The 27,601-nt window shown below is 50.4% G+C and overlaps 2 protein-coding genes across 2 annotated transcripts in view; one reads left to right on the top strand and one right to left on the bottom strand.

The window, feature by feature from the left end:
* The first annotated feature begins 1,323 nt into the window (after nt 1-1,323).
* UTS2R (urotensin 2 receptor) lies at nt 1,324-2,490 on the top strand. The gene has a single exon (XM_006869619.1). The coding sequence runs from the start codon at nt 1,324-1,326 to the stop codon at nt 2,488-2,490; it is 1,167 nt and encodes a 388-aa protein (XP_006869681.1).
* Nucleotides 2,491-5,718: 3,228 nt separating this feature from the next.
* The window catches only part of OGFOD3 (2-oxoglutarate and iron-dependent oxygenase domain containing 3), a 32,881-nt gene continuing 10,998 nt past the window's right edge, over nt 5,719-27,601 (bottom strand). Inside the window, exons 7-11 of the mRNA XM_006869618.1 lie at nt 22,386-22,539; nt 13,273-13,396; nt 7,508-7,640; nt 6,334-6,401; nt 5,719-6,227 (exon numbers count right to left, since the gene is read on the bottom strand). Coding sequence (XP_006869680.1) covers nt 5,719-6,227; nt 6,334-6,401; nt 7,508-7,640; nt 13,273-13,396; nt 22,386-22,539 — 988 coding nt within the window. The remainder of the gene's footprint in view (nt 6,228-6,333; nt 6,402-7,507; nt 7,641-13,272; nt 13,397-22,385; nt 22,540-27,601) is intronic.

Below are 27,601 nucleotides of genomic sequence, written 5' to 3'. Positions count from 1 at the left end.
AAATGTTCTTTTTGATGATGAATGTGACTCCCTTCCTCTTCAGTTTGTCATTCCCAGCATAGTAAAACACATGACTGTCTGATTCAAATGGCCGATAGAAGTCCATTTCAGTTCACTAATGCCTGGGATATCGATCTTTATGTGTTCCATTTAATTTACAACTTCCAGTTTTCCTAGGTTCATACTTTGTACAATTATTAATGGATGTTTACAGCTGTTTCTCCTCATTTTGAGTTGTGCCCCATCAGCCAATGAAGGTGCCAACAGCTTTACTCTTTTCACGTCATAGTTATGTCTACTCCGAGGAGGCAGCTCTTCCCCAATCGTAGTTTACATGCCCTACAACCTGAGGGGCTCCTCTTCCCACACTGTATCTGACGATCTGACGATTCATAAGGTTTTCAGTGACTACATTTAGAAGTAGGCTGTCTCTCCTTCTTCCTAGTCTGTCTTCATCTGGAAGCTCAGCTGAAACCTGTCCACCGTGGGTGACCCTGCTGGGATTTCAGATACAGGTGGCATAGTGTCCAGTATCATAGCAACATGCAAGCCACCACAGTAGGACAAACTGACAGATTGGTGGGTCTGACTCATAGTGACTCTGAAGGGTTTCTGAGGCTAGAAATCTTTACGGGAGTAGAAAGCTTCATCTTTCTCCTGCAGAGTGGCTGGTGGGTTTGAACTGCCAACCTTGAGGCAATCCAGTGCTTTCCCTACAGTGCCCCCAGAGCGTCTCTTATCTATAGATCTCTGTGTCTCTTCTCTGTCATCTGTCTATTATCTATTTATCATCTATCCATCCATCTAGTTAATCTATGTATCATCTAGCTAGCTGCCTATCATCTGTTCATCATCCATGTAAAATGTGCACACAAAATCAAGTGGGAGAGAGGACTGTGAGCACCCTCTCTTTACTGATGGGGGAGTGAGACTCCTACCTCCATCCACCTCCATCCAGTGCTGACCCCACTTGGGATGTGAGTGGAGAAAGGAGGGGAAGGGGCTGCCCTACTGTGCTCTGTTTTCAGAAAAGTCCAGTCAACACTGGGCACCTCTGGACTTTCACTGGGCCCTGGGATGGGGCACATACTGAGGTTTCTCAAGGTAGCTGGAGAAAATGAACCAAGAATGTTGTCAAGAGCCCTTAAGGGGAGGGGAAGTCTGGAGCTCCCGTACCCCCCAAGTTTGTGCAACCCAGAGGGCACTGTGCTGTCTCAGAGCTGTGTGAGTATGTGTGGGTGCCTTCATCGGGCAGCTTCTCCTGCAGGGCCAGCTTGTCACCTACTGATGTCCCCTCTCCTTGCAGGCCCCCACCCTGTAAAGATGGCGCTGAGCTTAGAGTCAGCTGGTAGGTTCCCTGGACTGGCTCCGACAGGCAGCGTTGAACCTGAGCTGCCCATCGACCCCTACGTGTCCCTCAACAGCTCGTGGGCAAGCCCAACAGAGGCCAGCTCCCTGGAGGACCTGGTGGCCACAGGCACGCTCGGGGTGCTGCTCTCGGCTATGGGCGTAGTGGGCGTGGTCGGCAACGCGTACACTCTGGTGGTCATGTGCCGCTGTCTGCGTGCCTCAGCGCCCCTGCACGTCTATGTCGTCAACCTGGCGCTGGCCGACCTGCTCTACCTGCTCAGCATCCCCTTCATCGTGGGCACCTACGTCACCAAGGACTGGCACTTCGGCGATGTGGGCTGCCGCGTCCTCTTCAGCCTGGACTTCCTGACCATGCACGCCAGCATCTTCACGTTGACCGTCATGAGCAGCGAGCGCTACGCCGCCGTGCTGAGGCCGCTGGACACGGTGCGGCGTTCCAAGGGCTACCGCAAGCTCCTGGTGCTGGGCACCTGGCTACTGGCGCTGCTGCTGACTCTGCCCATGGTACTGGGCATCCGGCTGGTGCGCAGGGGCCCCAAGAGCCTCTGCTTGCCCACCTGGGGCCACCGCGCCCACCGCACCTACCTGACGCTGCTCTTCGCCACCAGCATTGTGGGCCCCGGTGTGGTCATCGGGCTGCTCTATGCCCGCCTGGCTCGCGCCTACTGGCGGTCCCAGAGGGTCTCCTTCGGGCAGACTCGGCGGCTGCCCAGCCCCCGGGTGCTCTACCTCATCCTCAGCATCGTGCTACTCTTCTGGGCCTGCTTCCTGCCTTTCTGGCTGTGGCAGCTGCTAGGTCAGTACTGCCCAGTTCTGCCGCTCAGCCCCGGGACCGCGCGCCTCATCAACTACCTGACCACCTGCCTCACCTACGCCAACAGCTGCGTCAACCCCTTTCTCTACACGCTGTTCACCAAGAACTACCGGGAGCACCTGCGGGCTCACCAGCGCTCCGTCAGCAGCCGGTTGGCGCGCAGCTTCCCACGTTCACTCGGCCGCTTCCGCCACGCCTGGGGCCGCTCTCAGTCCGCCAGCAACCAGCAGGCCACCGCGATCACCATGGTCTCCCGGGCCGCTCCGGGGCGGCCTGTGCCGGAGGGTCCTATACTCTCCAGATGACTAGGGGTCCCGGCAGAGAGGACCCCAGAGAACAGGCCCCTCCTGGAGCCCCCTGCTGTCCAAATGACCAGCCCACCCTCTTCCTCAGTTGTCTCCTGGAGAATCCCTGCTCTCTTTTTCCTCTTGTTCATTTCAGCCACATCAAATGTCTTCCCCACAGTGAACAGAACCACCCCACCCTCTGCCCACCCACAAGGTGGTTTGGGTGAGGCTCGGGACTACTTATGAAGACCCCCTTGCATAGTGTTATCAGCAGAAGACACCAGAGCCGGACATATGATCTCTGACCAGGTCAGGCTGCCCCCTGCCCATACAGGACCCACCCCTCCACTGGGGACAAGCTCCTCAGCTCCTCTCTGCTCCTCCCCACCCCCTGGCTTCTGTGTGGTTCCTGGAACCTTGGACTCTAGACAATAAATCCATCAGCTCTGTGGTCTGAGTGAGGCTTCAACACTGGGATATGGGATGTGTGAGGGGTGAGAGGAGGGGTCCATTCCAGCAGGCCCCTCCCCTAAACACGCCCGCAGCACTGGAATTGTTGTGTCTGGCCTATGGGGCCGGAAATCCTGTGGAGCAGCTGGGAGTGAGGGACGCATTATCCGGGATGGTGTTTGGTGCCCAAACTGAAGGAAGAAGGCAGAATTCTCTCATTCGCTTCTGGGGCCCTCGTTTTCCAGACATGCTGTCCATCCAAGTAGGGTGCTCTGATGGGGTAGACCCCAACTCAAGGCATGGAGATTGATCACGAACCTCCCGTGGGCATGTCTGAGCTGGACTTCTGGGTCACTGAAGTCCCTAGGCCCTGCCCACACTGTAGAGAAGGCTCTGACCCCTGGGAGGCACTTGCCAGCCCTTCTGATTGCCTGGAGGGTCCAGCCGTGTGACCACAATAGCTGCAGTTTTGTGCTGAGGGGCTTTCTGGAGACCTGACCACCACCATAAGCCTGCGTCAAAGCTCAAACTCTGAGGGGCTCTGTATTGGAGACAGATGCCCACAGCTTCCAGGGTCCAGGGGGCAGGAGGGGTGTGGGGCAAGAGGCATGGTTCCCCTTGCTGAGCTGAGCTGGAGGGGTCTTTGTTGAGGGACCATCAGAGCCTGGGACCCAGCTGTTATCAAGGTCCCAGTGTTCAGCTTTGGGTGGTGTCTTAGGTTGAGTCCTTGAGAGGAGGAAAACCAGTGACATACACACACATTATATAAATATGTCGAGAGATTTGTTTCAAGAAAATGGCTCATGCCATCTTGGATGCTGCCAAGCCCCAAATCTGTGGAACATCAGGCTGCTGGTTCGCATCCTGAGAAGTGATAGAGAAAGCTGTGTCCAAATACCTGTATGTACTGGATGCAGGCCACACGCCCAAGGAAATGGACTTTTCACTTCAGAGCTAAAATGGAAGATGATGACATTTTAGTACATTATTGATTAGCAATCTCACCAATACCTGCCCAGCCACTGAGAATCAGCCTAGACAACTTGACACTTTAACCATCACGGGGTGCTCTAGGGAGGTAGCCCCCAAACTTGGAAATGGGGACCCTTAAAACCAGCAGGGGGAGAATACATATGCTAGCATGTGAGCCCCCTGGACCCGACCCAGAAGTCTCTGGTGGGGTCACTCCTGACACCCCACAAGTACATCTGTGGAATAGACCCACTGATGGTACTAGATGGACACACCAGTGACCGCAGCACAGATAGGAGCAAAGTGGGCCTTCCTTCCCAAGGTCCCGAGTTGCCAAAGCTCACGGCAGCAGCTGGTAACCCAGAAAGGCCACTGTCTGGGGAGAAGGGCTGGCCTCATGGACCTGAAGTCCAGTCACAGACAGAAAAACACCATAGTCCCTCTCCCTAACTGTTCACACATTCACATGTGCACACACCTTCATGCCCCTCCATACATGTACACTCACATATACACACACACTGCTCCCTCACCCACACTCCTCACACAACACATGCCCTCACACCCCTCTACACATGTACACACAGAGACACACAATACTCCCTCACCCACACTCCTCCACACATGTACACATGTACAGACACATGGCGCACACCTTTCCACACATGTACACATGCACCCACATGTATACACAGAGATATACAATGCTCCCTCACACACAACACACACCCTCATGCCCCTCCACACATGTACACTCACATATACTCACTCAGGCCAGGCTGTGTCCTGGGGGGGTCCCCTGTCTGCCGCTCCCATCCCACCCTCAGGTCAGAGTCTGGCCCCCCATAATCTGTGTCTGCTAAGGGCTCAGGGCAGCGCACCCCCGTCTGGCCAGGATTGAGGGCAGACTGAGCTGGGGTGAGGCTGGGTGGGCTTGGGTGGGAGAAGGGTCTGGATGGGCCAATGGGCAGAGATGCCAGGGGAGGGGTTGACAGTGTGTGCATGTGGGCAGAACCCCGCACAGCCTGAATACGTCCCTTCTGCACTGTTACTTCAGCATCGTTTTGTGAAGGTGCAGTGACCCCAGGGGAGGGGCTCCCTGAGCCCAGAGCCCCAGTCCCCACTTGGAGCCGCCTGGCAGCCTGTCTTCTGTCCTGGTGAACTGGCAAGTTCTGGGCACTTCAGATGAAAGGAACCACATAGCACATGACCTTCTGTGACTGTCTTCGTTCACCCCACCTGGTTGCCAGGTGCCTCCATACGGCTTCATTCCTCTGTAGGGCCGAACAATGCTCCTCTGGGTGAATGACCATACGTTTGTTTCTCCATTGGCCAGCTGATGGACACTGGGGCTGATTTTCACTGACCGGCTATTGTCAATACTGTGGTGTGCACATGTGTGAACCCTCAAGCAAGCTAATCTTACAATTGAAATGCTTTTTCAAATGCAGATGGCAATTTTCTCAGCATGCATATTAAACACAAGGAAATCAAAACAAATGCCAAAAGCCAGTAACCATACTGCTCAGAAGCTCTGATCAGAATGTAACCAAAGTGGAAACTGACAGCAACCAGTCTGGGCAACGGGGCTTTACTGTGCTTGGAACTTACACACTGACCATCAAGGGCATCAGGACAGAAGTCAGGAATGGAAAACGAGAAGACAGCCTTCAGGAGGGGACCCATTTTTCCTGAGAAGCAGACAACAGTCTGGCCAGCCCTTGCCCAGCAATGCAAGCGATTCAGAGACAAAGACGATGTCTGATTAATTACAAGGACTCACTGCTGGAAGGCACATTCGTGCCTAGATCCAAACCAACTGAATCAAGAGCCCGTCCACGATAAAACTAGACACAAATCATGGTGAAGACTCATGACGGCAATGATGGGCAGCAAGACTATTGGTGTGGCATTCTGGTCAGGCATGAGAATGTTCTCTGAAGCGAGAGGGACCTGGGCAGAGTGGTCCAGGTGCAGCGCCAGCTGGAGGTGGCTGACTCCCTGCAGGGCAGTGGAGAGGGAGCTGGAAGCCCGGCCGGCTTCAAAGCCAGGCTGGGCTCCCTGTTGGGTGGCAGTGTCTTGGACGAAACCTGGAGGGATGATGGATGGGCTGGCTCTGACCGCTGACCGGCAGCCACATTCCTCCCTGGCTGGCAGTCTGCTCCAGGCGTGGTCCAGACTTGGCTGAAGCAGTGGCTGCTGATCCCCTTTAGCCAGGGCTGCACCGGGCGCCGGGGTGGATGCCACGTCCCCAGGCTGTCCCGGGCCTAGCCCCAGAGCCCCAGGAGTATGGGCTGGCCTGTCCAGGCTGTACTCCGGGGGAAGAGGAGCACCTGCAGCCAGCAGGGGGAACCCGCAGATGCAAAGACCTGAGCTCTTTCCCTGCCCTGAAACTGTGCCTCAGTTTGCTCGTCTGTGTAATGGATATGCCCAACACACCTGGCACAGACCCAGAAGGCTGCAGGCTTCCTGGTCCTGGGAGAGCACCGAGAGAGCCTTTCTTCACACTGGGGGGTGGGGCATTATAAGGGACATAGGAGCCGTGTCCTCCTCATGTGGGGGGGACCCCCACCCACCCCACCAAACTGGCACAAAAGCCCAGGGTCCTGTGAGGAGCAGGTTTTTCCATCTGAATTCCAGACGGCAAAAGAACAGAAGTGAGGTCAACAGGCGGGTCCAGGCGCCTGCTCTGTCCAGCAGGCTGCTGCTGGTCCTCTCCTGGGGCAGGTCAGTCCTCAGAGAGAACACTGATCCCAACTGTCCTGCTGCCCTCCCTGCTGAGTCTCGGACACAGAGGTGGCCTGGATCCTCAGGCCAACCCAGTGGCCACCTCCTCCCTGGGGTCACCTCCATTGGTCACCTTATCTTCTTCTTTTGCAGGCTTCCTGGGTTTTGATGACAGCACCCTCTGGGATCTGCCCATGTCCCCTGCTCATGCTGAGGGCTCTTCCCTGGTTGTGAGATCCCCACTTTAGTTCAAAGCTGGGGGCAGACATCTGCCATTTCCAGCATCACTAACAAGGTGTGTCCACATGTATACTGCGTGTGCCTGGAGGCTGGACAGGACTCCATCTCGACAACAGCATCAGGAAACCAGGCTAGGGTGGGCTCAGGGCCTCGGTGGTGGGCCCACCTTGGGTACAGCAGAATCAGCCCTCACCCTAGGAGGAAATAACTCTGCTGCCTCTAGAGCTTTCTGGAACCTTCTCTGAAAGGTCACTGCATGGCTGACCCCACCCTGGCCATGCCACCATCCCCCATGCACAGGTCTTCAGTGCTCTTTGCCCATCCTCAGGCCAAGGTGGCATTCACACTGGACAAGGCCCAGCAGACGTTCCTCCCCAGACTCCTGAGAGGCTCCTGCTCAAAGGCACCCCAATGTAAACACACAATGCTCATCAAGTGAGACGCTCGCTCCCCAAATTTACTTGCAGATGAGAGACATGGAAACATTAGCAAATCCAAGTCCGTTAGTCCATAAGGCACTATGTGCAGGAGATGGGCTGAGATGGGAGGGGGCCCAGTGGGGTCCAGGAGCCCCCTCGAGGGGTTTGTTGTTGAGCTGGGGCATGTGGACAAGACTCCCACGTGTCTCCTGGGCCCGGCAGGCTACGTGAAGGCGGGGTCCGCGATGCCGTGATCGGGGTTGCAGGTGAAGGCAATGGTGATAGCATACCGGGTGCCCCAGAGAACCTTCTCCACACGATGCAGATTCTCGGACCCTGAGGTGAAGAAGGAGACCCGGCCTGGGAGAGAGAGCGAGAGCATGGAGGTCACTCAGGGCAAATCGCTGAGGGAATACTCAACACAGCCATCTTCATAGACACACACACGCAGCACGCCCACCAGAGCCCTGGCCGCAGGACACTACCCACGGGATGCCCCAACACAGCCATCTTCACACACACACACAGCACGCCCACCAGAGCCCTGGCCGCAGGACACTGCCCACGGGATGCCCCAACACAGCCATCTTCACACACACACAGCACGCCCACCAGAGCCCTGGCCGCAGGACACTGCCCACTGGATGCCCCAACACAGCCATCTTCACACACACACAGCACGCCCAACAGAGCCCTGGCCGCAGGACACTACCCACGGGATGCCCCAACACAGCCATCTTCACACACACATAGCACACCCACCAGAGCCCTGGCCGCAGGACACTACCCATGGGATGCCCCAACACAGCCATCTTCACAGACACACACACGCAGCACGCCCACCAGAGCCCAGGCTGCAGGACACTGCCCACGGGATGCCACAACACAGCCATCTTCACACACACACACACAGCACGCCCACCAGAGCCCTGGCCGCAGGATGCCACCACGTGATGGCCACTGGCATTGTGCCCCTTCTTCCAGCTCCCAAGTCCCACAATGTAGGTATCTTGTTTCTAATCTCGGCCCCAGAGGGTGATGGCAGCCGAGAGCAGAAAATAAGCTCACTGCCTCAGGGAAAAAGAAGAGAAAATGAGGGAGAAAAGCTGACGACGCCAAGCAAGCGGTCCTGGGAGCTGGGAGCCTGTCCACTGTCTGTTTTAAGAGAATTCCATAGTTTTTTATGGAATTCCAAAGTTTATTTGCTTTCATAGTTAACTGGCCCCGTGCACACCACAGGGTTTCACCACCAGCCCCCAGTGTCTCAGCAAGGACCCCGAGGAACAGTTGGTGCCACACTCCAGCCACGTGGCTCCAAACATTCCCACACAGTCACCGCCCCTCAGCCTGTGACCAGAAACGTGACTTCTTCCATTCTTAGTTGTTTCTGGATCTTTGAAAAGACTGGAAAGTCCACGCAGGTGTGCATCCCGAGTGTGTACAGAACAGGGGCTCTGGGGCTGACGGCCCACCGCTGGCTGCAGGCTGGGGATGTCTGGGAACACAAACTGGCCACCGGCCCCACCAGGCAAGGCTCCTCCAGACAGCAAAGAAATCGTCTCTCCGGGCAATCTGGATCCATGAAACTTTCTAAGGCTCACAAAACGCGCTCTCTTTAGCCCAGTTTCCACCCAACCCGAGACACTGAATCCAGAAGCCAGGCCTGTCTACCTAGCGGGGGCAATGGCTCTGGGCTTTCAGGACCTTGGCCATGCACTTGGCTGCCTTTGCAGTTCTGGGAACACAGGCTTCGGGGGCCTCTTGTGTTCCTGCGTGTCCTGGGCACACCAAAGGACAGAGAAAAATACTGATGAGAAAAACCTCGTGACCAGGGGACAAATGTCTATAGGGTGTGACTGATTCAAGAAACTGAGGTAATAAACAAAGTTGCTAAGTTGGGGGCGATGGGCTGGCAACTACTGTACCACCCAGGTGGCTGCCCATCTAAGAGGGGCAGTACAGAGTGCTGAGTGCTCTGACAGAAAAAGGGAGCTCCTTGTAGGTCAGACACACGTCTGTCACCTGGCCCAGCAATTCCACTCAGAGGGAGTTGCGGTGTAGTGAAGTAATTCATGTCTTTGTGATTTTGTCCTCATGGCTCTGGGTAAGAGAAGATGTTGATGGATTATACGGTTCAGTTGTGAGTGACTTTAACAGGGTTAATTATGATTGTAAAAACTGGAATGAATGTGTATAAAAGGAGTCATCTCAGAGGCGGGAAAGGGGGCCTTACTACACCGAGGAAGAAGAACCATGAGTGGAGGGCATCCTTTGGACCCTGAGATCCCTGCACAATGAACAACCTTGACCCAGAAACAGAAAGCCGGGACCCAGGAACAGGAAGCCAGGACCCAGGAACAGAAAGCTGGGACCCAGAAACAGAAAGCCGGGACACCCAGAGAGCAGCCGAGGATCAGCAGAACCATGAGGCAGAGCTGGGGGCTGCCCAGCCTGTGGAGCAAGGGAAGCTGAGACTTTGGGCAGGAGGTTTGTTGGCAGAGTGAGGTGCCTCCGGGCAAACTTAGAGACCTAAATTTGCTGACCCAAAGAGCTAGTGCCAAATGCCTTCAGGTCGGGGCTGCTGGTGGAGGGATGTGCCCTGTGAGCATTATCAGCAGCCCTAAATAAGCTTTATGTCATTGCCATAGCAGGGTAGAGGCCAGAGAGAGGCCAGCCTGTGGACAAAGCAGAGGAGCGGCTATCCTGACTGGAGATCTGGACCCTGAGCATTTCTGACCCTGCGTTTAACCTGCTCATTTCCCTAGTACACCCCAGCCCTGGGAGTGTGGTATCAAAAGTTCTGTGTGGAATGAATGACCGAGCCCAGAGAGATGGTCAGTGTCAAATGTCTTACAGCAATTCTCCAAGAGAAAGGGAAACACGTCCAAAGACTCATAGTAGCCCAAACTCAAAATTCACATACACGTGAGATGTGCATGGAGACTCTCTGTTAGTCATTCAGGTAGAATGTTGCTCCACTGTGAAAGAGAACCAACTATATAGGCACAAACAAGAATGTGACTGAGTCTCGGAAACTCGATGCTGAACCACAGACGCCAGCCGGCCACGAGAGAGAGTGTTCTGTGCTGTTCTTGCTGCTCCACTCACCCCGTGGCACAGAAAAGGACCACTGAGCGACAGGCACAGAGACCAGGCTCGATGGACCACCCAACAGAAAAGTCAGTCGGTTTCCTGGTCAAGCACAAGTCAAAGCGGTTCCCATACCATGTTCTTGGAGAGCGAGCGAGACCAACAGTGTAGGAATGAATGCCGCAGTGGGTGACCAGGAGACAAAGCGAATCACAATCACCTAGGTTGGAACCTGAGCATTTCTTCCATTTGTATCTGACCTTGAAGCCAAGTAGCCTTCCATTCTTTCATCCATGGACACAAGCCCAGACCAGCTGGACCGGGGCCACAGCACCTACCATATCTGTGGGTGAACCCCATGCACTGATCTTCCAGGGCCGGGTGCCCTGTGCCTTCCTGTGCCCGAGGCCGAGATGGAGACTCATCACACTGTCCACACTTCAACCCTCTCCTCGGGACCATCTCATATGTATGTGCTGAGCCCAGCCACGTGGTCACCAGTCACAAACCCACCAGCTGAGCCTGACACCCTACCTCACTCTTCCCCCCAGCCTCTCGGGTCAGGCTGTCCTCGGGGCTGTGGAGCAAAGCTCTGCATGCAGCATGGGAGACAGTCAATCGTAAGATCACTCCACTCCCGCACATCCTGTCACACTGGAATGAAAGTTCTCTGCCCCCATGAAGGCCACCGGGATAACTCAGAGCTAAAACGCTAATTTGCTTCTAGCGACGTCCTAGAAGAATCAAATGGCCGAATGCTAGTCATCGGAGTCAGAGAGAAATTATCAGTAGATGGACTCAAGTCCCCAGTGGACCACTGACCAGTGACAAGCACTAGCAACTCACCCGATACCATTCTGAGGTGAGGCCCAAAAGTTCCAGAAAGACTTTTAACAGACACATCATCATGTGGATAACATTAGTCATCCAGCTCTGTGAAAAGACAGCGTTTCAATATTGTCAGAAAAAGGGGCTTTCTGCTTTTTCATTTTCTTCAGTGAACAATTAGGCCTCACCTACTTTCTTAAATGGAGTGTGGTAGCTCTGCAGGTCAAGCACTGCACTAGGAACCATAAGGCTGGCAGTTCGAGCCCACCAGCTGCTAGGCAGGAAGATGAGGCTTTCTGTTCCTGCAAAGATTGTCGCTAAGAGTCAGAACCAACTCAATGGCACACCACCACCTTCTTAAAGGCAGCATGGTGGCTCTGTAGGATAAGCACTGGACTGTGAACCATAAGGTTGGCAGTTCAAACCCACTGGCTGCTTTGTGGGAGAAAGATGAGGCTTTCTGCTCCTATAAAGATTTACAGCCTCAGAAACCCTATACGGGCTCGCTAAGAGTCAGAACTGACTCAACAGCACTTAATAACTTGCTTAACGCAGGATTTAACTTGCCAACTAAATCATAAAAAACACTGAAATGATCTCAGTTTTCAAAGTCTTCTCTCTAACAAGCGCCTAGGGACCCCTCCCCAGAGCACGACATGGGTCAGAAGTCTGGACACTGAAGTGTCACTGGTTCCTGGTCCATCTCATTCTTGTCATTTTTTGTTGAAAGCCGGATGTAATGAACTGGGGAAAAGACATGAAACGGGTACGTAGTACAAGGCTTTATGTTTATCTGGCTACACGTTAGAACGTGTCTCTGTTTGCTGTAACTCTGGTGTTGAGACCAAACCAAACCCATGGTCATCGAGTCGGTCCCGACACAGAGCGGCTCTGCATGGGGTTTCCGAGGCTGTAAATCTCTGCGGGAGCAGAGCAGCTGGGAAGCTTCTACCCACTGGGCTTTGGTGAAGATTGAGTCCCTCAGCACACACCCTTTAAGAGGAAGACAGACTTTTGGTTACTTTTCCCTCCCTCTGCCAGAAACACAAAAGATTTTCTTAGAACTTCACAGTGAGTACCTGGTGCGGGTCCTGGAAGTAAATTTCACAGAAATCTAGGACCCCTTTAAGACTCCCTTTCCCTGTTTTTAACTCTGAAGCTAGTCCATAGCCAGCCTCCAGTAGCTCAGCAGTTAGAGTTGAAGTGCTCCTACATCCAGCCCCAGCACCCACTATCCAGGCAGGCTGTGGCTCTTTGTAACCACCTGTCTCTGCTGTTTGCGGGGCCTGTGACCTCAACCTTTTCCTGGCTCCGAGGAGAGTTAGTGAATGTCTGCTAACTCAGCTTTCTTCTTGTGAGGAAGGAGTGAAGACTTCTGATCTCTTTAGACATTGAACCAGAAACCAGAATCCCGTCTGATTCTTGAACTTATGCTGTGTCCACAGAAAGATGGCTGGGAGTGGAGGACTGTGGGTAAAGTCTACCTCAGCAGGTATGACTATCCAAACCCTGCCCGTTCCAAAGGAAGATTTGGCCAGAACCTCGAAGGCGCTCGAAGTCCTTGGGATACTCTGCCCATGGAGAATGTGTGTGCTCACCTGAGACCACATGCTCTATGCCAACAGTAGGACTTACCATGAGGGCCCCAGCTCACAGAGCGTAAGTTAACCGCTGAAGGGGCTATACACTAAGGCCAGTCACGTGGGTGGTTGGCCATGCCTACAGGAAACTCTGGACACCAAGGCTCAGGTGAGCTTCCGTGGTTGGGAAGACTGCGTGTTGTGAGGCATGCTTCCTGGAGAACGAAGCCTTCTGTCCCTCTCTTGTCTCTTGTTTTATGAGGATTAGAACCCACCTTCTCCAGCATACTGATTCCATCTGCATGGACCCTATTTCCAAGTAAGGTCATGTTGACAGGTGCATGGGTTAGAGCTCAGACAGCTTTTGGAAAGGCACAATCCAACCCATAACATCGTCACTCGTGCACTCAGAGTGAAAGCGCCGCCATGTGCCCACCACCAGGACTGCATGTGTACAATCATCTCACATCTCTGCAGCCCCCAGCCCACCCTACCAGCTCGAGGTTCCACCGTCTTGTTGGCTCCCTCCTCCATGAACACAAATCGTCCTCCGCCAAAGTCCTCCAGGTAGTTGGACAGGTAGAGCAGTGAGGTGTAGTCAAAGGAGCCGTAGGTCACCTAGGGGAGAGTCAGGAGGGAGCGGGTCAACAGGTGATGTTGTGCACGAGGATCATGGCTCTTGATGCAGAGACAGAAGACTCCCTGCTTCTAGATAAGGCACTTTCTGAAGGTTGGTAAACAGAATGGCCTCATCAATCAGCCACCACTGCCCCCATGCTCTCAAAAGCTCCTCCCAGCCACAGAGCTTCACGCCATTAATACACCTGCACAGCTAGCACACCTTCCAGCCACAATCACGTGACAGGTACAGGAAGCCAGAGCCAAGAGGTCCACATCGTTCAGATCAACACAGGGAGCCCAAAGCAGTGGTGAGACGTGGACAGCCTGGCGTGGCATCCCTCACTCCTGCTCGACCACAGGGCCCCTTCCTTGGCTCCGGGGGTTTCTGGGGAGCCCACAGCAAGACAGAACTCAAGTGGAAAAACTGCAGGATGCAGACCCAATGGAGAACACACTTCCTCCGTGTGAAGAGGAGAGAAACCACACGAGGGATCTAAGGTGCCGTGTGTCTCCTTATTTTACGTGATCTCTCACTGCCGTGGGTTGATGCCTAATCGCAGCAACCCTGTAAGGCAGGTAGGACACACCTGCAGGGCTCCTGCGACTGCAGAGCTTGACGGGAGCACACTGCCGCGTCTGCCTTCCTCAGAGCGGTGGATGGGTTTGAACCATTGACCTAGCAGTTCTTATGCTTAACCCACTGCACCACCTGGGATCATTTAATGTAGTAGAAAATAAAAACAATTGCCGATTTGAAAGTGTGATCATTTTTAGTGAATAGAATATAGCGTCTTTCTGCGTTTGTTTTCACACATAGAGAAATGCAAGATGGTGCTCTAAAATCTCAGAATAGCAGGTAACCGGTTGGAGGAGGTGGCTACTGGGAGAAAATATGGATTAAAAATATTTTTTATTAAAAAAATTTATTTTTAATATTGTGATTTGGATGAAAGTTTACAGAACAAATCGGTTTTCCATTCAACGACATGCACACTTTGTTTCGTGATGTTGGCGGCGCTCCTCCCAATGGAAGGGCCCTCTTCCACTTCCTCCCTGCGTTCCCCACTTCCATTCCTCTTCCGATCCTTCCTGCCTGCCTCTCACCCTGGGCTTCTTGTTCCAGACTTGAAGCGTGTTTAGGAGCCATAGTCTTAGGGGTGGAAGACACACTTCGTACTATTTGCCTTTTTGAATGTACTTTTTCATTTTTTAACCTTGTAAAATGCATGATATATTCAAAACAAAAGTGTTTAAATGAAGTACACTAGCTAGCAATGAGAGCACAACAGGAAGCCACCCAGGCCTTTGGCTAGTTCTGTTGACTGAAGCCAACCTCTGCTAATTAGACAAGCACATAGCGTGGGCTGCTGCCTTCTCCCAGAAGTCCAAGGAAGAGCCGCTCCCCTCACCCTGCCTAACGAGCTTGTCCTGTGCTGCCTGAACGTAGAGAGTCATGTTCAAAACTGAAAGAGAAGACCATGCCCAGCAAGAACAGCTGTTGGCACTGAGAAGGTAATGCTTTCAAGAGCAAAGTGTCCGGGCACCAAGACGCTGCCAACATTCACATCATCCCCAAAGAAGATATGAGGTTTAACATTCATCTCAAACCCCCCTGGGTCCCTTCCCTTAAGGCCAGAGGAACATTAGAGGGCCACGGCAGAGCTAGGACTGGGGTGGTGCTGTAGAATCAGCACTGGACAGCGAACCACAGATCGGCAGTTCAAACCCATCAGCTGCTCCTCGGAAACCCTACCTAGGGTGGCTATGAGTCGGAATTGACTCGATGGCACTTCACAATAACAAAACAGAGCAAGCCAACTGTAGAATTGCCACGGATAAAAAACAGAAGTTTGCAAAAGGACATAAAACGCAGCGATCCGAGCACTCAGCAACGCCAACACCAGCAGGCAGGTGAGGGACTATGGACATCTACACTCGAACACAGGAGACCTCGAAGATTCCACACATTCAGTTCCAGACCACCATAATAAAGCCAGTACCGCAAGAAAGCAAGTGGATTTGGGAAGGTTCCCAATGCCTATAAAGCCATATTTACATTATACTATAGTCTCGTAGTGGTTACGAGATCGGGCTGCTAATCTCACACTCAGCAGTTCGAAACTACCAGCTGTTCTGTGGGAGAAAGATGAGGCTTTCTGCTCCTGTAAAGATTTACAGCCTCAGAAACCCTGTACAGGGTCGCTATGAGTCGGAACCGACTCCATGGCACATAACGACAATAACAACAACATAGACTATTAAGTGTGCAATAACATTATGAAAAAAAGGTGGCGTAGTGGTTACGAATCGGGCTGCGAACCTTAAGGCAGCGGTTCGAAACTACCAGCCGCTCCGCGGGAGAAAGATGAGGCTTTCTACTCCCGTAAGGATTTACACCCTCGGAAACCCTGTACAGGGTCGCTATGGGTCGGAACCGACTCGACGGCACTTAACAACAACAACATTGTAAGAATTACCAAAATGACAAATTTACACAGAGACATGAAGTGTCGGACGCATGATTTCCACGGCCCTTCAGTTTGTAAAACTGCGTTATCTGAGAAGCACAGTCAGATGAGGTATACCTGTAGTAACCAGAGTTTTGTGGCGGGTCCCCATGGGCCCAGCTCTGGTTACGTAGTGGCTACCAGTCGGGTTGCTAACTTCAAGGTCAGCAGTTTGAAACTACCAGTTGTTCAACCAGAGAAAGATAAGGCTTTCTGCTCCCGTAAAGATATACAGCCTCAGAAACCCAATACAGGGTCGCTGTGAGTCAGCACACCACCACCACCAACCACCACCGTGGACCCAGATGGGTAACTGCCCAGCAATGTGGACAGCAAACCTCTAGCAGGACCTGTGGTCCCCCAGCCGTGCCACAACCAAGGAGCTGTCCTGCCACACAGGCAGTGGGGTAGACATTGGAAAGGGACCTGAAAAGGGACCCTGTTCTCTAGAAATGGCAGGGGGATGGCCCATGGATGCTCCACCACACAGAATGTGGTGTCTTCCACACAGAATTCAAACAGCTCGTGGATCTACACCTGGACCAGAGAGTCTGGGAGGTGGACGGGCAGTGGGAGCTGTTGGCCATTTGCCCCAAAACACACAAAAGCCACTGTGTGACCAGGTCTCCAAGAACCCACCTGACACCTTAAAACAAGTGTGGGCTGGGTCCCCTGTAAGGGGCATCTTGACCATTACATATTACACATCCTCTTACAGCTGGAAGACTATCAACACATCCCCTACACACTCACCCAGAGCAAACATCAGCATTCCCAGTAACTGCTTAGCTAGACATGGCCCACCCCACAGCTCTGTCCATCCCAGTGGGGTGGGAGAAGGGTCCTTTTTCTTCAGCACAACCGCACCATCTCCCTGTGTCAGGTGTGGATAGAGACCCACCGGCCACAGGGTACCAGGACCCACTATTAAAGCTGATACCCCTCTGTCTCTTCTTTATGCTTTCTGTATGTCCTATATGTCATTTTGTTCCTTTATTCTTTCATTATTGTCCTTTTTCTTGGGTAGATCTTTTCTAGTGTGCCCTTTTACTTTCCTTTCCATTTACTGCATTTATTTTCCTATATTTTTGGAGTTACCATCTTAGTGATTGCACTGTGGGTTACAATTAACACTTTATTTTATAACCATATTATTACTGCTGTTAAATGCAGTCGAGTCGGTTCTGACTTTATAGCGACAAATATAGGGTTTCCAAGAAGTGGCTGGTGGGTTTGAACTGCCAACTCTGTGGCTAGCAGTTCAGTGCTTATCCTATAGTGCCACACCAGGATTTCTTATAACAATATAGTTAGGATATCAATTTAGTTTCAATAACATACAAAACATTAATCCTATAGAGCTCCATTCCTTCCTGATGGCTTTGTTCTATTAATATCACACAAAAGACATTTCTTTATGCTGTGTGACTATGTTGTTGTTGTTGTTAACTGCCGTCGGGTACGTTCCGACCCATAGCGACCCTGTATAGGGTTTCCGAGGAGCAGCTGGCGAGCTTGAACTGCCGGCCTTGCAGTTCAAACGGCTTTGTAGCCTGGCGCATTAGCCCACAGCGCCACACCAGGACTCCTTGTATGTCTATAACACAGAATTATTGTTCTATACAGCTGTCCTTTAAATCAGATAGAAAAAAAAGAAAAGAGATGCAAATTTTAAAAGACATCTATCCTGCCCTTTGCTTTTACCTACACTGTTACTAACAGGTAGCATCGAGTTCACTGCAATTCAGCAAGCCTGGGTCCAACTGAACGAGACTCCAGCTGGCGCTGGGCCATCCTCACATCCTTGCTAGGCCTGAGTCCATGGTTACAACCACTGTGTTCATCGGTATCACTAAGGGTCGTCCGCATTTGTTGCTAACCCTCTAATTTACCAAGCATGATATCCTTCTCCAGGGATTGGCTCCTGCTGATCACATGCCCAAAGTACATGAGATAAAGCCTCACCCTCCTCGCTTCTACGGAACACTCTGGTTGGACTTCTTTTAAGACAGGTTAGTTCAGTTTTCTGGCAGGCCATGGTACATTGAACAATCTCTGCCAACACCATAATTCAAAGACAATATTTCTTCTCTGTTCTTCCTTATTCGTTATCCAGCTTTCACATGAAAATGTCATGGTTTGAGTCAGGCGCACCTTATTCCTCACAGCGACATCTTTTCTTAATACCTTAAAGAGATCGTTTGCAATACATTTGCTGATGCAGATGTTGTTTGATTTCTTCACTGCTGCCTCCATGGGTAGTGATTCTGGATCCAACCCAATGACACCAAACAGCATGTTGCTCAATATTTTGCCCACAGACCCTTCAATGTTGAATTTAAGACTTTAACTTTTCCTTCAGTTGCTTTAGCTTGAGAAATGCTGACCATGTTCGTCCCTCTTGATTTTCTAGATCTAGGTTTTGCACATATCATTGTAACATTTTGTCTTCTCGAAGTGCCCTTGGAAGCCCTCTGTGCAGTTCATTTACTTCATCATTTCTTCCAGTTGCTTTTGTTACTCTGCAGTTGAGGGCCAGCTTTCAGAGCCTCTTCTGGCATCGACTTTGCTCATTTGTTTTTCTGATCTTTTTCTTCCTTCATGCATAATGTCCTCGATGTCACTTCACAACTCATTCATTTTCGGTCATTAGTGTTCAAGGCATCAAATCTAGTCATGAGATGGTCTCTGAATTTAGGTGGGATGTACTCAAGGTGGTACTCTGGCTCTTGTGGATTTGTTTGAGGTTTCTTCAGTTTCAACTTGAACTTGACGATGAGCAAGTTCAAATACTCTACTGGGGCTCTGCGCTTCCACGTGTGGATTTGAGTCATTGTCTAGTACCTTCCATTCCAGCCTGAGGCTGACTCTTTTCAGTTATTTGGGTGTTTGGGGTCGGGCAGATTTGCTAGCGAAAAATTCTCTCAACTTTTATTTGGAAAAAGTCTTCATTTTTCTTTCATTTAAAAATCTTTTTTAAAATTGCAATGTAACTAATATACCCTAAAATTCACCATTTTTAAGCACAATTCAGTGATTCTTTAGTATAGTCACAAGGTTCTGTTACCATCAGCACTACCTAATTCGAGACGGTTTTCATCATCCAAAAAGAAGCCCCATACTTCTCTGCCTCCCTGGCAGCCACTCGTTTTCTATCTCTATGGATTTGTCTGCTCCAGACAGTTCGTGTTGGGGACTCATCCACGACCTGGCCTCTGGTGTCTGACTCCTTCCACTTAGGTTAATGCTGTCGAGGCTCAGATGTGGCAATAATTCACCCATCTTTATGGCAGACTAATTTCCCACTACACAGCTATGTCACATTTTGTTTACAGGGTCGCTATGGGTCGGAACCGACTTGACGGCACTTAACAACAACAACAATCCATTCAATAATGAACATTTGGCTGTTTCTACTTTGGGACAATTTTGAATAATACAGTTATGAACATTCATGGACAAGATTTCTCAAATCTATTAACTATAATTATGTTCTCACACGTATTGGACACCTAGTTGCTTGTTCACACAGTCATTTTATGTCTAACTTTTTAAGGAAATGCCAAAAAGTTTCCACAGCAGCTGAACCATTTATCATCCCTACTAGTCATGCACGAGGTGTCTCGCTTTCATTTCTGAAGGATACTTAAGCGGGAAATAGAATTCTTATGGACAGGTTGGTCGGTTGGTGTCTTTTAATATTTTGAATATGGCATTGTATTGCTTTTTGGCCTCTAGTTTCTGATAAGAATCAGATATGAGTCTTGTTGAGGACAATCTGTACGTGACAAATCGCTTATCTCTTGCTGCTTGCAAGATTGTCTTTTATCTCCAATAGTTTATGATACACTTAGGTGTTGGTCTCTAGGTTGATCCTAATTTGAGTTAATTTAGCTCCTCGGATGGGGAGATCAATGTTTATTAAATTTGGGGAGTTTTCAGCTGTTAATTTTTCAAATATTCCTTCTGTCTCTTTCTGTCCTCTCCTTCTGAGTCTCCCATGGTGCAGTTAGTGCACTTGATAGTACGTGAGAGACCTCTGAGGCGCTCGCTGTTCATTTTCCTTCGTTACTTTATCTCTGTTCTTCACCCTGGACAACCACTGACGTTTCCTTCTGCTTGTTTAAATTTGTTATGGAGCTGTGTAGTGAGTTTTTCATTTCAGTTATTGTACTTTACAAGTCCAGAACTTCTGTTTGTATCTTCTGATGCTTTGCATCATCTTAGTGATGTTCTTAATTTGGCGGGACATTGCTCTCATACTTTCATTTACTTCTTAGATAGAGTTTCCTTTAGTTCTTAGAATAGATATATTTAAAACAGCTGTGGTGAGACACGTCTTTGACTTGAAGAAATTGTAAGTGGAGGATTCACATTAGATGTAGCACCAAATGGCAGCAAAGTGGTCACTACTATCCCAGTGGCCAAGAGAGAGGGGTCCAAGTCCAGCAGCTGGCCATGGAAGACAAGAACTCCCTAAGGAAGGAGAAATTCCTACACTGCAGCTTGGGGGAAGGGTGGACGAGAACCCCTGAAATCAAGCAGCTACTGCATGGTCCAGATGTATCCCCAAAGCATGTCTCCTAATCATATGCCCAGTGTGCTGCTGGGCTGCCCACCCAACCCTTCTTCCCTAGCAGTGTCCCGTTGTCCCAGGAGTACATTTTCCCTATTTTGATCAAATAAAGATGTGGAGAAGTACACACTGCTTTAAAGAAAGGCGCTCTAGGGTCCTCTTTGTGCAGACGCCCTTCTGGAGGAGATGGGGTGCAGTGGGAAGCCATGGACCATGGATGGCAGCCGCGGTCCAGGTTCACCGAGCATGGAGTCTCTGACAATTAAACCCTCTAGGTCAGAACCCCAGAACCTGAGCAGGAAGCAGCTATTGTGTTTGTTCCCTAAAAAGGTTTCCTTAAAAGTCACGGAGGGGAGGAGGTCCATGAACAACCATTTGTAAACGTGGCATCCGGGGGTCTTCAAAACATCCTGCAGCTAAGGGGTGGTATGTGAAGAAGCTGTTTCAAATGTGATACTTTTTAAGGTTGATTTCGCATCAAGTGGAGACAGCTGAAGTGGACTTCATGTCGGCAGCCCGCAAAGGAGGGGTTTCCAACAGGCATCAAGTAAGAGCAGCCACACAGACCAATGTCCCATCCAAGAAACGAGGGAGGGCGACACCCTGTTCCTGTGCAGACAATAGTGTGCACACAGAAACACGCTTCAGGTTAATGAATCACTGAGTCAGTAAATCTGAGCTCAGAGATAAAGAATAATGAGGTTCCCGAGGGCTGCTGCGATCCTACCACCCCGTGTGCAATCCCCCCTGGGGGGGCGGGGTGTGCTGGGAGGGAGAAAGGACATTCTCGAGGGGAGGTCTGAGGCAGAGGCAGGGTGGGAGGGAAAACTCCGGGGGAACCATCTGTCCAGCAGCATCCAGCACTCGGTGGGGACATCGCTGGCATGGAAGGACAGGTGGGTGGGGACAGTGTGCTGCTCCGTGATGATTCAACTTCACTAAGGTGCCCCTGGGCTGCATCCACCTGATTACCACCAGATGGGTCTGGCTGTACAGACTTGCGCTAATCCCACTCACCCTGGCACCTTCCCGCCAGCAGGAAGCCCCTGGAGCTCGCTTTTCCCACCCAGACGCAGTCCAGAGCAGAATTCTGATCGGCAACCACTAGTCTAAAGCCGTCTAAAGCCGTGCTCAGTCGTCTGTTCGCTGGAAGCTCTCCTGCTATTTTCACATCCACTCCTCTCAGTCTGGCATCAAGACACACAGGAGTTCCCTGTGTGGTCTCTGCATGCCTACAGTTCAGTGACCCACAAACCCCTGGGGCCCATGCATCCCTAGGGCCAATCTCCTTGATGTTCCAGGCACCACGCTGGGGACGCTGACCATGGCTTTGCTAGAGCAAATGCCAGTGGGGACAGGGTACAATTAGGGGACAATCAATCAAGATCATCGATTAGGGTGCCTGTAGCTTGAGGAACAACAAGAGATCAAGAGTGGACACATACAGCTCGGTGGGAGTCAGAGAGATCGAGAAATGGTCCCTGTGGGCACAGCCTGAGCAGCCCACCAGTCGGGAGGTGAGAGGAGTAAAAATAAAAGTGGGGACACTGTCCTGGGAAAAGGCAGGACGTGGGCCAAGGGAGTGGGCTGGCAGCCATACACGAGTGGCCACTGGTCCCGCATGGCCCCCTCAGCCCTCAGGGGCATCAAGCATGACTGTATGGACAGACAAGGGCAGCAACCACGGATGGCAGTTGTTACGTGACCTCTACTCGGGACTGTTTCTCGCAATCACCACAGAACATTGAGCTCACTTTCTCACTGGCACCAACCAGATTTAGGGAGCACTCCTAAAACACTAAACACTGCCAAGGAGGTGGTCTTAAACGGACATTCGACACAGGGGCTGTGGCTGCTCCTGCCCCACGAGCACACAGGCAGCCCAGCTGGCCCCGGCCCCCACCTTGTCGACATGAGCATGCCAGTACTCATCATGCGCCGTCTGGGCCTGCGTGCTGTTGATCCGGGAGAAGAAGGTGGGCTTCGTCAGGTGCAGTGAGGACGCACTGATGCCAAAGGCTTCGGCGATGGCCAGCTGGACCTTCTGCCGCACATCTCTGCAGTTAAAGGACACGTGTCTCATGTAGGGCAGCACTGCCCAGAGGACAGCCTCCTACACCGTCCCCACAGGACTCTGGGTGCCCACACCAAGCAAGGAAATGAAGAAACTGGAGCAAGTCAGCAAGGTGAAGGGGCATGCAGGTATTCATGCACACGTACATGTACCTATACACACACACCCGTATACCTACACATGCATGCTCGTATACATATATACGCTCATATACATATATTCACACGCACATATACACACATGCTCATATACATGTATACATACTGGTGCATGTGCACACATTCATGCACATATATACACATATACACACTCACATATATACATACACACAGGCACCTGTATATATGCACACACATACACCCTCATGTACACAATCACATACGATAAATACATAAACTCATGCAGGCACATATACACATTCACCTGCATACACACATACACATATGCAGGCATGTGTACATATATTAATAACATACACACATATACACATACCTACAGGGACTGTACCTATACACACAAATGCACATACACACATACCTATGCACACACATTCACACACATATGCACACATAACACACATAAGGCACATATATATCTGCATACACACACATGGCATCCTCACACACATGGAATATTACACGTGTGACTAGGAACCTGATAGCCATGTTGTTTGTAGACATGATGACAAACTAAGTGTTTACTGACGTGAACTGTACCTATGTACATATGGACCTATCACATACACCTACCTGCCTACATGCATACGTGTGTACATACACAGCACACACATGCACACATCCCTACACCATGCTCTGTCTGCACACTCACCTACCTACATCAGGGCTCCAAAATGGCTGAAGCCAATTCCGTCATGGTCAAGAAGTACAAGCAGAACAGATTTGAATGTTTACACTGTGGGTGGCTGGGAATGCTGATGGGTGGGGAAATGATAGACAGAGACCCTGTAATGGGAGACTTGGAAGCGGCTCAGCAAACTCTTTCAGGAGTCTGGATGATTGGCAGGACTGTGGCGAGGGGCCCATTCAAAGCAATGTGGTGGCCACCATCTTCGAGCTTTTTCAACTCTGTTAGTCAAGAAATTTGGTTGCTACACAACACACCCACACTGCCCTTGGTTTACTACGTTTCTACAACCATACTTTTCCCCCTTCTGGTTAGGGTTCCAGTTCACTTACATTTAAAATGTGCTTCTGGTCCAGTGTTGAATTAGGATGAACCAGCTCCAAGTCCTCACCTACAGAGACAGCTGTGTACACATGCAGGGAATCTGTCATCAGCTAAATCCTAACACCATGTGCCAAGTGATGCAGCTGGAGCACCACTGTCCATTGTCATCTGCACATTTCTATACCACCGGTCATCTCCATTCTGGCTCCGTACTAGGGCTCTACTGAGCCTCATGGATGCCTCAGTGGCCCCCTTAAAATGCTGGACACCAGAGGACCTTGTGTTCTCAGAAAGTAGAACTTCTGTCTTAACAGAATTATTAACATTAACAGGTAATGTTCAGGCAATTCCTGCAGGACATGCCTAACCATCCCACACGGCAGGTGGTATGCGTGGATTCATGAACTCTATCGTCAAACAAGTCGTAAAAATGGATTACTGGAATGTCGGATTACTTAGTTGGCTGAATTTTGACTTTTGTTCATTTTTAAACTTGGAAGTTTTGCATACAGCAAATTGCTAAATTTGGGAGTTCAAGAAACTGAAAGACCCTAAAAGCTACCCTTAAAAGTAACTGTTATCAGAGAGGAAATGCATGTTCCTGTCACATACTGATAAAAGAGCTAAATGGGAAATTTCAAAGAACAGCTCGAGAAGACAAAGTCAAATATTATAACAAAATGTGCAAAGACCTGGAGTTAGAAGACCAAAGGGAAGAACACACTCAGCACTTCTCAAACTGAGGGAATTAAAGAAAAAATTCAAGCTTCAACTTGAAATATTGAAGGATTTTATGGGCACAATACTGAGTAATGCAGAAAGCATCAAAAGAAGATGGAAGGAATACACAGAGTCACTGTACCAAAAGGAAATGGTCGATGTTCAACCATTTCAAGAGGTAGCATATGATCAAGAGCCAATGATACTGAAGGAGGAAGTCCAAGGTGCACTGAAGGAATTGGCAAAGAACAAGGCATCGAGAATTGATGGAATAAAAATTGAAATCTTTCAACAAAGTGAGGCAGCACTGGAGACACTCGCTCATCTATATGCCAAGAAATTTGGAGACAACTGCCTGACCAACTGACTGGAAGAGATCCATATTTGTGTCCATTCCAAAGAGAAGGGACCCAACAGAATGTGGAAGATGTATCATACGAGTAAAATTTTGCTAACGATAATCCAAAAACAGCTGTAAACATACATTGACAGAGAACTGCCACAGGTTCAAGTTGGATTCAAACAAGGACACAACAAACTGTGTCATTGCTGATGTCAGATGAATTTTGGCTGAAAGCAAAGAATACCAGAAAGATGTGTTTACCTGTGCTTTATTGACTATGCAAAGGCTTCTGACTGTGTGGATGATGACAAGCTATGGACAACATCGTGCAGAATAAGTATTTCGGAACACTTAATTGTGTTCATGAGGAACCTGAACATAAACAAAAGGCAGTTGTTTGAACAGAACTAGGGAACACTGAGTATTTAGTTTTAAAATTAGCAAAGGTGTACACCAGGGTTGTATTCTTTCACCATACTTATTCAATCTGTATGTTGAGCAAATAATCTGAGAAGCTGGGTTCTATGAAGAAAAATGTGGCATCAGGATTGGAGGAAGACTCATTAACAACCTGAGGTATGCTGATGGTACAACCTTGCTTGCTGCCCTGTGGTCACAATCAGCCGTGAGAAAAGACTGGCTGCGATTTGGGTTCACATTTTCTCCAATCCTCCGAGAACCACTGTTGTTGTTGTTAGCTGTTGTGAAGTTCTGTAGAGTTGGTTCCGACTCATAGTGACCCTATACTGGGTTTCTGAGGAGCAGTTAGTGGGTTTGAACTACTGACCTTGTGGTTCACAGTCCAGTGCCTGTCCTACAGCACCACACCTGGGCTTCCCCAGAACTAACTACTTAGCATCAGATAAAAACATCCGCAGCTCCCAGAAACCAGAAACTCCGATTTCCTGCCGTTTCAAGCCCTTCAAATGCTGATTAGTGGCGCTCTTCCCAATCCCATTTTCCTTGTCTATAATTACACATCTTCTTGATTTGAACGCTACACTTGAGTAACACAAGATCACCATCCTGGTGAAATCGCCATCCTGGTGTAACCTGGTGAAGGTTACAGCATTTTTAACCTTCAATTCTCCTTCCAGTGTGCCCGTTTGCATGAACAGTGTCTAGCTGGCAGTGGTGAGTACACCCATCAGCCAGCTTGGTTTTCACTGCAGGCAACAGGCTGTCCTGATTTGTCCGGATTCTGCACAGGGCTCCGTGTAAGCCCGGAAGGTAGTCCAGACTACAGGGGTTTCTAGCTGTGGTCTCTCCTTCCTGGTGCTCATCTGACCTCAGTTTCGAGCACTGCACGCTCTCGCCTGCTGCACACTGAACAACAAGGCCTCTGAGACTGGATTTCCCCACCGCTGAAGTCACAGAGGAGGTCACTCTAGCACTTGGTACTGAGGCATCTGCGACAATTACGCTAAATCCATGAGCTGGCCTAGGGTGTGGGTTAATGCTCAGGGACTGGCCTAGGGTGTGGGTTAATGCTCGGGGGCTGGCCTAGGGTGTGGGTTAATGCTCGGGGCGGCAAGGTCGCTTTAAACCAAAAGGTCGGCAGTTTGAGCTCACCAGCTGTTCCTTGGAAACCCTATCCAGGGTCACTATAGCCCGATGGCTCAGGACTCAAGGTCCCTCAATGCCAACACCATCCCACCCCCATCCCAGTCCATCTGGAAACGGGTGGTCTGTGTTCAGTTAATGAGGCAGAATTAGTATGGGGTGTGTCTACAGTCCCTCTCCATTTCTAGTTTTAGGCATTATTGTGGTTGTTAAGTGCCAGCAAATGGGCTCTGACTCATAGTGACCCTGGATAGGTTTTCCAAGGCGTGGATGATGAGTTTGAACTGCAGACCTTATGGTTTAAATGGACCTTTTGATTCAGTGTTTATCCTGTATCACCACACCAGGACGAGATCAAACAAGCCAGAGATGGGGAAAGAGAAGCCAAGACACACAGAGATCTCTGAGGAACCAGGAACCAAAGCTGAAGGAGACGAGGACCTTTCCCCAGCGGCCACGGAGTCAGCCTTTCCAGAGAGCCTGTGCTCTGATTTCCGACTTTCAGTCTCCAAAGCTGAGAAAACACCTTTCTGTCTGTGAAAGTTCCTCACTATGATATTTCTAATCAGCTGTACTAGAACTAAGACAGGCACAAAGAGTTAAAGAGCTTTCCGTCTTCCCTCGGGACCAGTGACCTGGGGTTCACGCTCCAGCTCTGTTTCTTCAGAAGCCTTGATAAAGGTGATATGTCTGCTGTGTTTCCAGGCAATAATGACGTTTACAGTTCAAATGACCATTGGCAGTTAGGGGGAGGGGCTGTGAAAGGCAACACCCAGGAATGCTAGTGGTGATGGAACAGTGTACATCTTGACTGTGCTGGGGGAGGACAAAAGTGCACAGAACTTCACACATACACGCACACATACACACGCCTGTACACACATGCATACACATGTGTATACACACACATGCCTGTACACACATGCATACACGTGTGCACACATACCAACACCAGCAGGCAGGCATGTGCACACTCACGCATGTCAGCAGGCACACATACACACCTGTACACACATGCATACACATGTTCATACCCACACCAGCAGGCATGCATGTGCACACTCACACATGTCCGCAGGCACACATACACACCTGCACGCACTCACGCATGTCCACAGACATGCATACACATGTGAATACACACACCCACACCAGCAGGCATGCATGTGCACACTCACACATGTCCACAGGCACACATACACACCTGCACACACATGTGCATACACACACC

This window comes from Chrysochloris asiatica, unplaced genomic scaffold, assembly GCF_000296735.1.
Source record: "Chrysochloris asiatica unplaced genomic scaffold, ChrAsi1.0 scaffold00132, whole genome shotgun sequence".
NCBI classification, from domain to species: Eukaryota; Metazoa; Chordata; class Mammalia; order Afrosoricida; family Chrysochloridae; genus Chrysochloris; species Chrysochloris asiatica.
Note: the sequence above shows the minus strand (reverse complement) of the source record. Positions and strands in the feature narration are given on the sequence as shown.